Source organism: Lasiosphaeria miniovina (genome assembly GCF_030549165.1).
Source record: "Lasiosphaeria miniovina strain SMH2392-1A chromosome Unknown B0T26scaffold_5, whole genome shotgun sequence".
Classification (NCBI taxonomy): domain Eukaryota; kingdom Fungi; phylum Ascomycota; class Sordariomycetes; order Sordariales; family Lasiosphaeriaceae; genus Lasiosphaeria; species Lasiosphaeria miniovina.
In genome coordinates, this window is record NW_026848224.1 from 2,534,541 (window position 1) to 2,549,131 (window position 14,591).

The 14,591-nt window shown below is 53.6% G+C and overlaps 2 protein-coding genes across 2 annotated transcripts; one reads left to right on the forward strand and one right to left on the reverse strand.

The window, feature by feature from the left end:
• Positions 1 to 610: 610 nt before the first annotated feature.
• On the reverse strand, positions 611 to 2,229 carry B0T26DRAFT_716564 (SprT-like family-domain-containing protein). Its single transcript, XM_060442277.1, has one exon. It carries the CDS (start codon positions 2,184 to 2,186, stop codon positions 939 to 941), a length of 1,248 nt encoding a protein of 415 aa, XP_060294463.1. The 5' UTR covers positions 2,187 to 2,229; the 3' UTR covers positions 611 to 938.
• A 5,367-nt stretch (positions 2,230 to 7,596) lies between these two features.
• Positions 7,597 to 13,557, forward strand: B0T26DRAFT_677515 (glycosyltransferase family 48 protein; the record flags this gene model as incomplete). The annotated part of the gene is made up of 3 exons (XM_060440109.1): positions 7,597 to 7,826; positions 7,901 to 13,189; positions 13,245 to 13,557. The coding sequence occupies 3 exons, from the start codon at positions 7,597 to 7,599 to the stop codon at positions 13,555 to 13,557; spliced, it is 5,832 nt and encodes a 1,943-aa protein (XP_060294464.1).
• Positions 13,558 to 14,591: the final 1,034 nt, after the last annotated feature.

Sequence of the window (14,591 nt, forward strand, 5' to 3'; positions counted from 1 at the left end):
GGCATCCAGGTTTGGATGGTCTGGGACGAACAGACAACATGTCTGTATGACTACCTCAGTTAGTGAAATATGTAGCAGGTAGATAACAACTATGAGCCTTTGTCTTCTTCAAAGGTGACGAGCGAGAGAGAGATACCAGTTAGAGCGTCCCTTGCCTCACTTGTCCTACCTTGAAATATAATGTAAGCTTGTTTTCACCTTTCACCTAGCTTCTTGGGATCCTGGAATAAGTTCTTTTATCGTAGAATACGAAAGCGAAAGCAAGAAATGTCTTATTACAGAGGATTCTTGAGTGCTTGTTTTCTATGGCTTGATCTATCTAATAGTCGTGGTAGTTCCCAAGAACCGGGACTCAAATCGTGAGACAATCTTGTTTCGTCTTGTTTTTCTTACCATTCGTTGATGCCCACTCAGCTGTATCGCTTTTTACCGGGAACTTGCAGTAGACATCATCCTACGGTCCCCTCTTTTCATGAGACATCCCTGAATATACACATGCATAAGTGTAATATTCTAGCAGTTGACGTACTGAGGCGTGTTACTACTCATTATTATCCAGCCGGAAACTGAATTTCTGGCCGCTGTAGCATTATAATCACACGAATCGGCCTCCATGTGTTGTACGGGCTAGGTAGCATTTTAAGCCACCTCCGGTGCTCCACTGTAGTGTCTTTTTTTCTACCTACTTATACGAAAAGGCAGTTTTGATGGCGGCAAAGAGAGAGGCTGCAATGGTGCTATCCATACATACAATAAATACAGTGATTCCGCGTCCTTCGTACAACCATTGGGTCTCCCCTGACACCACGACACACGTCCCCCGATCTTCGAGGAGACCAGGATCGAAAGATTCAGCCCTCGGACCATAAACGGGGGGTATCATAAACATGGGAGGGATTCACAAAACCCGGCGTGCGGGAACAGCCAGCCGCCACCCCTCAGTCGTCCTCTATCGCGACGAGATTTTCCAAGTCCTTGGACACATCTCGGAAGCCCCCGCTGCTGCTGTTGCCGCTGTCGGCTGGCGAGACAGAGCGTCCGCTGGCGGCTGCGGCTGCTCCTCCTCCCTTTTGCGCCCACTTGCTGGCGACGAGCTTCATGATATCCTTCTGCGGGCTCTTTGGGTTCTCCTCCTTCATCAGCTTCATCTGCACCTTCATGAAGGCCTGGTACTCGCTGGGCTTTGCGGAGGCAGCGCGGGGCGCGGGCTTGATCTGGCGCAGCTCGCTCTTGCAGCTGCCGCAGCGGTGGCGGCCGGGGTCGATGCTCTTGGAGTGGCGCTTGAACTCGAGGCTGCAGGCCGTGCACTGCCACACGTACTTGAAGTCGATGTCGTACGAGTGCTTGGTCGTCACCTCGATGCCGCGGTCGCCAAACGCTCGCGAGCACTTGGCCGCCCACGCCTTGAACTCCTTGCCGTGCGGGTTCTTGGTGATGCCGCTGACCATGAAGTTGGCCAGGTGGCAGAATTCGTGCGCCATGACGTTCAGCAACCGGTGCTCGTCGTCAATCACTTTCTCGGCGAGCTCGATGGACGCGTAGTGGTTGTGCTGGACTACGGTGGTCGTGCCATCGGGAGCAGTCGCACCGCCAGCGGCAGCACCGCCGGCAGCAGGGTCGCCTCTCTTGTGGCTGGACCGGATCGTCTCACGCTTCCAGTTTGCCCGGCCCGCCGTCGTGTTTAGCTTGTTGGTCCATTTCAGCTTGATGCCTCCCGTGGAAGCTGCCAGCTCCGAGAGCTTCCCGCCCGTGATGACCGTGTCGAGCTCTCCGAGAAACTTTTCGGCCGTGTCGTGCTTGGCCTGTTCAAACGCCTTCTTTGACTCACGGTCCGTCGCCGTCTTCGTCGAGGCCTTCTTTTTCTCCGGGCTGTGCTTCTCCGGGCTGCGCTTGGTAGCATCGGGGAACAGCTGCTTCCGTGGCGAGTGTTCGTCGTTCCACTCGTCGACGAACTCACGGCTCCAGAAAATATCCGAGCTGGGTTGGTGCGGTGTTGCAGGAATCCGAGGCATCTTCTTTGGTGAGACAAGTCCCCGAGAAGGCTTGGGTGGTGTGTTGGGAGGTGTGAGTTTTGGTCGCGAGCGAGCGCCTTCACTCTCTCCGGCTTCGTCAAAGGCATCGCTGAGAAATGTGTTAATGAGGTTCATATCAATTGAAATGACGAGAAAGACCGAATTCAGTTCCATAGGCTTCAAGTTAAACTCACATTCGAAGACGAGAGAAAGTGTCGGCTAGGTCTGTGCCGGGCGCCTTCTTGGGCTTGGGTTCTTTTTGAAGCCTTTCTTTGGCAGGTTGACGTTCGCTGGTTGGGTTATGGAGCAGAGGTCGTCGCGCTCGTCTGGTGGCTGGGCCTGCTTGTTCCTCACCCTCCTCCTCCTTCACCTTTGGCTCGCCCGCCTTTGGGGCGGACGGCTTTTTCTCCTTGACCTGGAGGCCTGGCTTGGTCCGCGGCCACCTGGAGAAGAATTCGGCAAGCGAGTCGTTGCCGTTGTCGTCGCCGCCGTCGTCATCGTCGCCGTCGTCGTCTTCCCCCTTTGCGACTTCAAACTCGGAGGGCTCATCTCCGGAGTCGCTAGAAAATGAAGGCGTATCGTCGGCTTCCGACAAGTCCTCAATGATGCTGATTTCCTGCCCAGACATGTAGTCGTCCGACTCGCCGGCCACCTGCGGAGCAACAGCGACGGGCTTGGACTTCCTCGTCCGCAACTCAATCCGCGAGCGTTGTGGTTCCTCATCGTGTGCGTGCATCTTTTGCCCCTGGCTTCCCTTTCCTTGGTCTGCTTCCTCGGGCGTCCATGCTCTTAGTAATGTCGTGTCGGACAACAACGGCCCTAGCTTGCGTCTTCTAATCGTCGATGGCGCCTTTGCTGTGCCTTCACTCGTCCCGCTGCGGGATGGTAATTGAGGACGTCGTACTTGGATGGCCGGCTGAGCTCGTTCCTTCACTTTCTGCTGGGCGAGGGTTTCGAGGTCGGGAAATTCGTCGTCATCGTCGTCGGACCAACTCCTCGCAGGCTTCGACGCCTTAGCCATGGTACGTTTAGCGACCTAGCAATCGTCCTGGCTGCTGGCAATGACGGAATCGGGTCGTAGCCTTGCACAGTTATCCGTTCGGGCGCGACCTGCAGTTGTACGCATTCTTTGGAGAATTGTAGGTTGGGTTGGCTCCCCTTGGAAAACACGGCAACCGTTGCCAGGGGCGACCTTAAGGTTCTTCCCCAGTCCGATCATTTTGGCACCCCTCCTTCCGAAAACCTTCTGTAATTCCCCCGCCATTGTGGCGGCCATGCCAGCCCGCATTTACGCAAACGGATCTCCAAACTTCAAAACTTTATTACACTTGGACCCGGCAGCACCGTCTGTACTATTGTAGGTACCTACGGAATAGACAAAGTAGGCTTCTTTCACGGCCGGGGACTGTCATCATTATATCTCGACTTAATCGGCCGCTCCGTTCAGGAGTGGACGGCACGCTAGGGGACGGTCGATCTTCCCGGCTAGCCTTGTGTGCTCGACGGGTAGTCGTCCGTTTTCTGGCCCTCCCAAGTCAATGGAAGACTTTCAATGCTGTCTCGGTCTGCTAGCACGGCCGCTAGCACGCAGACTTCTGATGGCGTGGCATCCGACGTACGTATGGCATGGCTTGTACGGCTGTTAAGTATTCCGCACGTGCATGCATCATCTTCTGTCCGGGGCTAAATAACTGGCTTTGCGGAAAGTCTTGCCTCTGGCTCGACGGACTTGTGCAAGGCCATGAGCCAGCCAATCTTGCAGGGCACTGACTACAGCAAAGACGCACCGAGTTGACGCCCGTCCGAAGTGTTCGGAATTGTGATTGGATCCGCAGCGGTCATCAAGGAGCAAAGCCGCCGCCGCTCGCGCGAGATCGCCAATCTGCCCTGCCCCAAGCCGCAAATGGCGACACGCATTCTCAAGCCGTGCGCGTGCGCCCGTTATCTATCGCACTTGTCGGCTTGGCCCTTCGCCTTGTTTCCACACAAGCTGAGGTGCAGACGCGGATCATGCAGCCAAAACTTGCTTGCTAAGCTCTGGCCTTGTCCTCAGGTGGCCCTAGCCGCGTGCCCAAACAAACATGCATCCACAGTTCAGCTATGATACGAATTTTTGGGTGGATTACGTTCAAGCAAATCAGCCTAGCCAATATTTGCGCTGGCTTGTCGGGCTTTCGTTCAAGATTCAGCCGTGAGTTGGCAATGTTCAACAGTGGTTAGCTTGATCGACGAGATCAAGGTCTGTGTATCCTAGGCTCGGGACAACTTTCCGACTTTCTGCAACGCATCAGGTTGCACGACTTGCAGGTCGTGTATCTCAGATAGGTAACTCCGCCGGTACGGAGAACAGGACAGGAAATTATCTGAACCAAATTCTACACGAGTATACGCATTCAGGCTCCATATTAACCGTGTTTACGCCTCAAAGGAGGATTCAAGAAGCCGCTCATAGCAAGCGGCCCAGGTCAGGTCTCTCCACGCCAGACCGGCCAGGCTTGCCGTGCGATGGACAGCGGGGCCCCCACGGCGTATCCTAATGAGCATGTAAGTATGCACCGATTCTAGGTGATTCTAGGTGCGAGGTCGAAAGGTGGAACGCTGGCAATAGTGGTCTGACGAGGGTTGGATTGCCTCTCGCAGCGGTTATGTTGTGGATAGTGGACTACATTGATGTTGTTTGTCTTCCCTTTCAACGGAAGAAAACCCAATTCCGGCGCGAAATCAGAAGTGAAAGGAGGTGGTTGCACTCCCTCGCAGACTGGCTTCCCGAGAGAGGCCCTCCCGGTGTCCCGAGAGGCGTCCTCACCACCGCCTGATGGCGCGCAAGGGCCGGGCGGCGGGCAGCCACAATAAATGACGGAAGTCATGCTGAATTCTGGGCTGGACTCTGGAGACCGGTTGGCCCGGCCGGCCCCCGCGAGCCTTTTCCGGATTCCCAGCCCTGCCTGACCTGACCTCTTTTTGCCAGAGCAGGGCAGAACAAATTGGAGCATCGTCATCGATATTGAATGACCCGGAGCTTTTCCCAAAACGGGGGCTGCCTGGATGGCCTGGGATTTCGCCCGCCCGTCAGTCCCAGGCTCCCGAGTGGCTAGCCGGATCTGGCGGGCGGCGGCTCGCGTCGCAAAGAAAGAGAAGAAATCTCTTGTGCGTTCCTTGCAGAAAGTCTCCACGGGGGGTTCATTTGCCGGTACGACGTAAGCTCTGTTCTCATGCGCTGGAAATAGATTGCTTCACGGGTGGGAGTAACCAGGTACATGACTGGAGCGGCGCGGCAAAGCCAAGTTTGGGTGGGCACTGTGTTCGACCTTGCTTGGTTTCAAGAAGAGCGAGCGCTTGAGCAGGGAAAGACATCTGGAATCGGGAATCGGGATGCTGTTGCAATCTTTCGTACTATACAACCAAACCAGCAGTTGGAATCCCAATAATCAACCGACACGACGAGAAAAAGACACGCCAAAAAGGCCCAACGTGACGAGCTGAGCCCACCTCGTGTTTCTAGAGGATCCGGATTGAAGGCGTGCAGACCCCGAAAAAAAAACGACCTCCACTCGTGCGTGTCTCGTGTCTGGAATCCGTATTGACGCCTCCAATTGCCCTGCATTGGTGGAGTCCAACTGGAGCTTCAACCTGTCTACTGTCAAGTGTAGGCCTTTCAAACCTTACAACCTCCTGTCAGTTTCCTGTCAGTTAGAATCAGCTATCAGCTACCAGCCAACGCTGCCCAGTCTTGCTAACCTCAAAAGTCGACAAAACCGTGGCTGGTGAGTGGAGAGTTAGTTGCCTTATCCAAGAAGCTGTTTTCCCTGTTTCTGTCCTTCAACGTCATGTTGCCGACACCCAACCAAGCTTTGCCCCTTGCCAGGCTCGAACCTGGTACTTGTTCGGTACTTGGATAAAACCTGGACTGTGTGGGGCTCAGGGGTAAAAGGTACAGCTTTGTGGCGGAGCACTTCAAATCTGATGCACTGCAATTTTGATTTTGGAGTCCTCCGCCGTGCCCGGCTTCAGGCTTGAACAGCGTGGGCGTATCCCTGTCTTGCTCCCACCCGTAGCGAATTTGCGTATTCCGATTGGAGATTGGAGGCAAGTACACCTGGTCAAGAGCGCGAAGACGATGCAGGATTCGGCGAGTAACTCAGGAAGAGGATAAGGTACCGACTACATGCTACGGTGGGGTCACAACGGAAGCTGCCGTGCTGGATGATTTTTGGCCAACAAACCCGCTAAAACCCAAAAGGCGGGCTCAGAAATCTGGTGGCAAAAATGGGGCCGACTGGCGTAGTGTGAAATCGAGAGACGCCAGTTTGTCAAAATCGCTATACGATAGAGAAAAATGAGTGTAGGTAGCCATATAGCTTCGCCTTGTGAATGAGAATGATCAGAAGCTCTGGCGATTGCAGTTGGGTGGTCTCAGCTGGTCTCGTCAGGTTTAATGGAAGACCACAGCGACAAGGCGGGCGTTCGAGTTTCTCTCTTCTTTGGCGGCTGCAAAAGCACAGTGTTCATACGAATCGCTGAACAGTGTCCTGGTTGTCAACAGCGCACGGTCTCGCCCCGCCCGCCCTTCCCTTTTGGACTGCCCCTGACAAACGCTTCTACCCTAGCCAGCGAGCAAGCCGTCCTGGCGACTGGGTCCTGCCTCCTTCCGTGACGACGAAACGCACCCATCCTTGAATGCCTCCTTTTCCCTTTTTCCCTGCTCTTTCCCCTCATCACCGCCAGGCCTTTCTGCCTTTTCGTCTTCTTTTTTTTCTCCCTTACGCTCGCTCTATCCACAGTCTCGCGCCGTCCCTCGTTCCATCGACAGATTGTGGAATAGGCTTCGGTTTTGCAGCGGCGACATCTCTCGACGCCCAGCTGCCACACGCAACTGTCCGACGAACTGCGCCGCCCGCGACAAGTTGCGTGCACAGGTTTCGAGACACCAACGGTGGAAAAGGCAGTGCATCAATCGCAGAGCCGGAGGATTGGAAATCCCACGTCGTCAATCGTTTACAGGCTGCAGGAGCTTTTCGAGGAAAGGGGTTTGGACACCATCCATCGTTCTGTCCGGCTTTAGCTGGCCTGGCCTCGAAGATTTGTTAGCCACGCACGGGAGGTCGACTTTTTTCGCTACGGCTAGTCCGCCCGCCCGCCCGCAGCGCCTGCATCATCCCCAAGCCAACCTCCTTTACAGCCCCACCGCGCCGCCAATCGCTTATCCCTCTTTGGTCTACCGCTGTTGTGCATCAACAACTGCGGCCCAAACACAACACGCTCGTCAGCAAACCCATACCACTGATTCTCATCTTTGCTGTGGCCGGCCACTTTTGATCTCGTGCAACACCGCTTTGCAGAGACTTGGACAGTCATTGCCAACCTTTGTTGTGCACCAGTCTCTAACAAAACTAGTACCTGTTGATCCCACACGCTTCACCATCTCCATGAGCGTCTGATTTGGTGAGTTCGCATTGGCGACTCGCCCAAGTTCCCGCTCGGCCTTGTTCAGTGCCCCTCTATTATACACGACGAGTCCACTTGAGCACTACTGTTGTTTGCATTTCTAACCCCCTTTATCTGATATTCAGATCTGTCCCCCAGCATGTCGGGATACCAACAACCAGGCCAGGGCCCGCCTCCCCACGGCCAAGCTCCAGCCCATCCCCAAGGGCACGCCGATTACGACGATGGCTATGCCCACCCAGCGGGGAACACCGACTCCTACTATCAGGACGACCAGCAGTACTATGACAACCACAATGGATATGACGCCCACGGCCAGCCGCATGATGTCCACGGCCAGCCGCACGCGGAAGGATATTATGATGAATCGTACGTAACGCAGATTTGGCTTGGTGCTTTCTGGGGAATTCTTGGGGTTGCTCTGCTAACTTTTTTCACTACAGTGGCTACTACAACGCAGACTCCAACAACCCTCATCAGCAAGATGGTGGCTACTACGAAGGCCAGGAGCGCTACCAGGACGAGTACTATCAGAATGATGGTTACTATGACCAGAACTACGACCAGGCCGGCTATGCAGGCGCACAAGGCCGCCGTGGCGGTTCAGAAGAGGATTCGGAGACGTTCAGCGATTTCACCATGAGATCCGACATGGCGCGCGCTGCGGATATGGACTACTATGGTCGGGGCGATGAGCGTGTAAACAGCTACAACGAGGGCCCGGGAGGCGCCAGAGGCTACCGCCCTCCTTCCTCACAGATTTCCTATGGCGGCAACCGGTCGTCGGGCGCGTCGACCCCAAACTATGGCATGGATTATGGCAACGTTCTTCCAGCTGGCCAACGATCCCGGGAGCCCTACCCAGCTTGGACCTCCGACGCCCAGATTCCCCTTTCCAAGGAGGAGGTCGAGGACATTTTCCTCGATTTGACCGCAAAGTTTGGTTTCCAGCGCGATAGCATGCGCAATATGTACGACCACTTCATGACGCTTCTTGACTCGCGAGCGTCCCGCATGACGCCTAACCAGGCACTGCTTTCTCTTCATGCCGATTACATTGGGGGAGACAACGCAAATTACCGGAAGTGGTACTTTGCTGCCCATCTCGATCTCGACGATGCTGTCGGGTTCGCCAATGTCAAGGGCAAAGGGCTGAAACGGACCCGCAAGAACAAGAAGAAGGCCGCCGCCGCGAACGAGGCAGCAGCTCTTGAGGACCTCGAGGGTGACGACTCGCTGGAAGCTGCCGAGTTCCGCTGGAAGACGCGAATGAACCGCATGTCGCAGCATGACCGCGTGCGACAGATTGCTCTTTATCTTCTTTGCTGGGGCGAGGCCAACCAGGTCCGCTTTATGCCTGAGTGTCTCTGCTTCATTTTTAAGTGTGCAGACGATTTCCTAAACTCACCTGCCTGCCAAAGCATGGTCGAGCCAGTTGAAGAGTTCACCTTCCTCAACAATGTCATTACGCCCCTGTACCAGTACTGCCGGGACCAAGGATACGAAATCCTTAATGGGGTTTATGTCCGCCGGGAGAGGGACCACAACAAAGTCATTGGCTATGATGACTGCAACCAGCTCTTTTGGTATCCCGAGGGCATTGAACGAATCGTTCTTTCGGACAAGAGCAAGTTGGTGGACGTCCCCCCAGCAGAACGCTATCTCAAACTCAAGGACGTGAACTGGAAGAAAGTCTTCTTCAAGACGTACAAGGAGACGCGCTCTTGGTTCCACCTGCTCGTCAATTTCAATCGCATTTGGGTCATACATATTACCATGTTCTGGTTCTACACTGCGTTCAACGCTCCCACCCTCATCACCCCGAACTACCAACTGCAACTCAACCAATCTCCACCCGCGGCGGCTCCGTGGTCTCTTGTGGGTTTTGGAGGAGCAATCGCGGCTCTAATCCAGATTCTGGCAACAATAGCAGAGTGGGCGTATGTGCCTCGCAGGTGGGCCGGTGCCCAGCATCTCACCAAGAAACTCTTGTTCCTCATTGTGATCTTCGCCATCAACCTCGGACCCGGCGTCTACGTCTTCATGCCAGCCAAGAACGAGCAGGCCCTCATTGACAAGCAAAATTCCACGCCTGCAAAGGTCCTCGGTATTGTGCAGTTCTTCATCGCGTTGGCCACGTTCCTCTTCTTCTCGATCATGCCTCTCGGCGGTCTTTTTGGAAGTTACCTTACGAAGAACTCGCGGAGATACGTTGCCAGTCAGACATTCACAGCTAGCTACCCACGCCTTTCTGGAAATGACATGGCCATGTCTTTCGGCCTCTGGGCAGCTGTCTTCGGACTCAAGTTCGGAGTGTCGTATCTCTACCTAACTTTGTCTCTCCGCGACCCGATTCGGTACCTTGCCCAGATGAACACGGACAGTTGTCTTGGAGACACAATTTTAATGAGGTATCTCTGCCCATATCAGGCGAAAATCACTTTGGGCCTCATTCTCTTCACCGCTTTGATCTTCTTTTTCCTCGATACCTACCTGTGGTATGTCCTTACCAACGCCGTCTTTTCGATCGCCCGATCGTTTTACCTCGGTTCGTCGATTTGGACTCCGTGGAGAAACGTCTTTTCTCGGCTCCCGAAGCGCATCTACTCCAAAGTATTGGCAACCACCGACATGGAGATCAAGTACAAACCCAAAGTTCTCATCTCACAGATCTGGAACGCCATTGTCATTTCGATGTACCGAGAGCACCTTTTGGCCATTGACCACGTCCAAAAGCTCCTGTATCATCAGGTTCCATCGGAGCAAGAGGGCAAGCGCACTCTGCGCGCGCCTACGTTCTTCGTATCGCAAGAGGATCATTCGTTCAAGACGGAGTTCTTTCCCACCCAAAGCGAGGCTGAGCGGAGAATATCGTTTTTCGCCCAGTCTCTCTCAACGCCGATTCCAGAGCCTCTTCCCGTGGACAACATGCCGACCTTCACGGTTCTGATTCCCCATTACAGCGAAAAGATCCTACTCTCGCTGAGGGAAATCATTCGCGAGGATGAGCCATATTCCCGTGTTACTCTTCTTGAATATCTCAAGCAGCTCCATCCTCATGAATGGGACTGCTTCGTCAAGGACACGAAAATTCTGGCAGATGAAACATCTCAGTTCAACGGCGAGCTCGAGAAGAACGAGAAAGACACCGCCAAGAGCAAGATTGACGACTTGCCATTCTACTGCATCGGCTTCAAGTCATCGGCGCCAGAGTACACTCTCAGGACACGAATTTGGGCCTCTCTTCGTTTCCAGACCCTGTATCGTACAGTCTCTGGCTTCATGAACTACAGCCGTGCAATCAAGCTTCTCTACCGCGTCGAGAATCCGGAGGTTGTCCAGATGTTTGGTGGCAACTCTGACAAGCTGGAGCGTGAGCTGGAACGCATGGCTCGCCGCAAATTCAAGCTCGTCGTGTCGATGCAGCGCTATGCCAAGTTCAAGAAGGAAGAAATGGAAAACGCCGAGTTCTTGCTTCGTGCCTACCCAGACCTGCAGATTGCTTATCTCGACGAGGAAGCGCCCGCGGTTGAGGGCGAGGAGCCGCGTCTCTATTCTGCTCTCATCGACGGACATTCTGAAATCATGGAGAACGGTATGCGACGGCCCAAGTTCCGCATTCAGCTTTCCGGAAACCCAATTCTTGGCGACGGCAAATCGGACAACCAGAACCACTCCCTGATCTTCTACCGCGGCGAATACATTCAGCTCATTGATGCCAATCAAGATAATTATCTGGAAGAGTGCCTCAAGATTCGCAGCGTTCTCGCCGAGTTTGAGGAGATGAAGGTGGACGATGTTTCGCCATATACTCCGGGATTCAAGAACACCGTTCGTTCTCCGGTTGCTATCCTGGGTGCTCGCGAATACATTTTCTCTGAGAATATCGGCATCCTTGGTGACGTTGCAGCTGGCAAGGAACAAACATTCGGCACTCTCTTCGCAAGAACCTTGGCTCAGATCGGTGGTAAACTTCATTACGGCCATCCTGATTTCCTGAACGGCATTTTCATGACAACCCGCGGCGGTGTTTCCAAGGCCCAGAAGGGCTTGCATCTCAACGAGGATATTTATGCTGGTATGAACGCTCTTTTGCGTGGCGGCCGTATCAAGCACTGCGAATACTACCAATGTGGTAAAGGTCGTGATCTTGGCTTTGGCTCCATTCTGAACTTTACAACCAAGATTGGAACTGGTATGGGCGAGCAGATGCTGTCTAGAGAGTACTATTACCTTGGGACTCAGCTGCCCCTGGATCGCTTCCTCTCGTTTTACTACGCCCATCCCGGTTTCCACATCAACAACATGTTCATCATGCTTTCGGTTCAGCTGTTCATGATCTGCCTGCTCAACATCGGCGCTCTGCGGAGGGAGACGATTCCCTGCGACTACAACCGAGAAAAGCCCATTACGGATCCCCTATACCCTACCGGTTGCCAGAACACTGACGCGCTCACGGATTGGATCTACCGCAGTATTCTTTCCATCTTCTTCGTCTTCTTCCTCTCTTTCGTTCCCCTGATTGTGCAGGAGTTGACCGAGCGGGGCTTCTTGCGTGCCGCAACTCGTTTCGCGAAGCAGCTTGGCTCCTTTTCGCCATTCTTCGAGGTGTTCGTCTGCCAAATCTACGCCAACTCGGTGCAGCAGGATCTTGCTTTCGGTGGCGCGCGGTATATAGGCACTGGTCGTGGTTTTGCCACTGCCCGTATCCCCTTTGGCGTGCTCTACTCCCGCTTTGCCGGCCCGTCGATTTACTTCGGAGCTCGCATGCTCATGATGTTACTCTTTGCGACAATCACGCTTTGGCAGGCCGCTATTATCTATTTCTGGATCTCGCTCCTCGCTTTGATTGTCTCACCGTTCCTGTACAACCCCCATCAATTCGCCTGGAACGACTTCTTTATCGACTACCGGGACTTCCTTCGATGGTTGTCTCGTGGCAATTCACGCTCCCATGCGTCGTCTTGGATCGCTTTCTGCCGACTGTCTCGAACAAGGATCACAGGTTACAAGCGCAAGGCTCTCGGAGACCCATCGAGCAAGATGTCCGCTGACGCTCCTCGTGGAGCTCTCACCAACATCTTCTGGTCGGAAATCCTCGCGCCTCTTCTTCTCGTCGTTGTGACCTTGATCCCTTATTTGTTCATTAACGCCCAGACAGGCGTCTCGCGCCATGATCCCAAGGCAAAGGCTACTGCCTCATTGATCCGAGTGGCCATTGTTGCGTTTGCACCCATCGCCATCAATGCAGGCGTTCTAGCGGGCCTATTTGGCATGGCTTGCTGTATGGGCCCGCTTCTGAGCATGTGCTGCAAGAAGTTTGGCAGTGTCCTAGCAGCCATTGCTCACGGAGTCGCGGTTGTTGTTCTCTTGGTCTTCTTCGAGGTCATGTTCTTCCTGGAAGGGTTTGACTTTGTCAAGGCGCTTCTGGGTATGATTGTGGTCGTCGCCCTCCAGCGATTCTTCTTCAAGATCATTGTTTCTCTGGCTCTTACGAGAGAGTTCAAGACGGACCAGTCCAATATTGCCTTCTGGACTGGAAAGTGGTATTCTATGGGTTGGCACTCCGTCTCTCAGCCTGCCCGAGAGTATCTTTGCAAGATCACTGAGCTGGGCATGTTCGCGGCCGACTTCGTGCTTGGACATATCATTCTGTTCCTCATGCTTCCTGTCATCTTGATTCCTAAGGTGGACAGATTGCACTCCATGATGCTCTTCTGGCTCCGTCCCAGGTATGTAACCTGTGCCTTTCCGCACTATATTAGTACCAGCTAACCATTATTTCAGCCGACAAATTCGCCCCCCCATCTATTCGATGAAGCAATCCAAGCTCCGGAGAAGACGTGTCTTCCGCTTTGCTGTTCTTTACTTCGTCATGCTCTTCGTCTTCGTTGGCATGATTGTTGGGCCCATCGTCGGTGCTAAACCGATTCTTGACGCCTTGAAGAAGTCGATTCCCGATGGTTTGCTCCAGCCGACCAACCAAACGAATGACAACACCAACGGCACTACACCGACGGGCAGTTTCCTAAGCGTCACTCCTGTTGGAGTTGCAGCACAAACAGGGATAGACTCCCCAACGCAGTCCTCCCAGGCGTAGGTGTTAATTCAAGGCAGACTGAACTTTTGTACCATACAATAGTCGACTGTGATCTCAAGAAGACACATTGCACAAACCATTCTTGGGCGGTTTCTTTCTTTGGTGCTTATGGAGGTATTCATATATGCTTGTATTGTCTGGGGTGCTTGTATCAGTTTCTTTGGCACGCACACACATTACAAGCCCGGGTGGGCGGTCATGGTATACGGCTTTATTTCCTGCTAGACTTGTTTCTGTGCATCTCTTGCACAACGCATACGCTCCGATGCATTCCACTCGAGATGGATTGGAGTCAGATATAATTATAACTCGTCTTTTTTCATCAAGCGAGGTTTCTGTTCTTACAATATCCTTTTGGTCTGTGTGCATTCTATGCAGGCTTCAGAATACAATGAAATCCTTTCAAAAAGCATGAAATTGTATCTGCTCAGGTACCTATACTCACCCTTGTCTACTGTGTCTGCTTTGATAAATTCTTCAACGCCGAACGAGGCTACGAGCGTCTTGCACACTTGAAGGGCCAAGAGTCTATAGAACTGTAAAGTCGACATTGAAGACTTGGGTTGGCGTACGTAATCCACACAGCTCAAGTACGCCGAGTTAAATGATGTTCCATCCGATCGTTCCGTCTCGCCTTGTGTGGGATGTGGGGCAAGATCCGACGGGGGCTGGTGGGGTTTCTGGTTGGCCCAGTGGGGAAGTTGCCCCTGAGCGAAACGGGAGTGCGAATTTTACGCAGGGATTCTGGGAGAGCACAGTGTGCTGTGCACTGACTGTGGCCTGCTCTGTCACCGGATATTGAACAAGGAAAGCGCGGGCAACCCGAACCCCGACAGACCACGCCATTCTGAAAGACCCTTTTTTTTTGGCCGTGTCATCGACATTGTCAGCGCGTCGCGCCCCCCGCATGAATTAAAAAAATGAAATAAAAAATAAGAACAATTCGATTATCTGCCCGAGACAACCACCGGAGTCCGACAATTTCAAACCAACACCCCAACCGTGTCGATTGTGCCGCCAGGGCACCGAGAGAG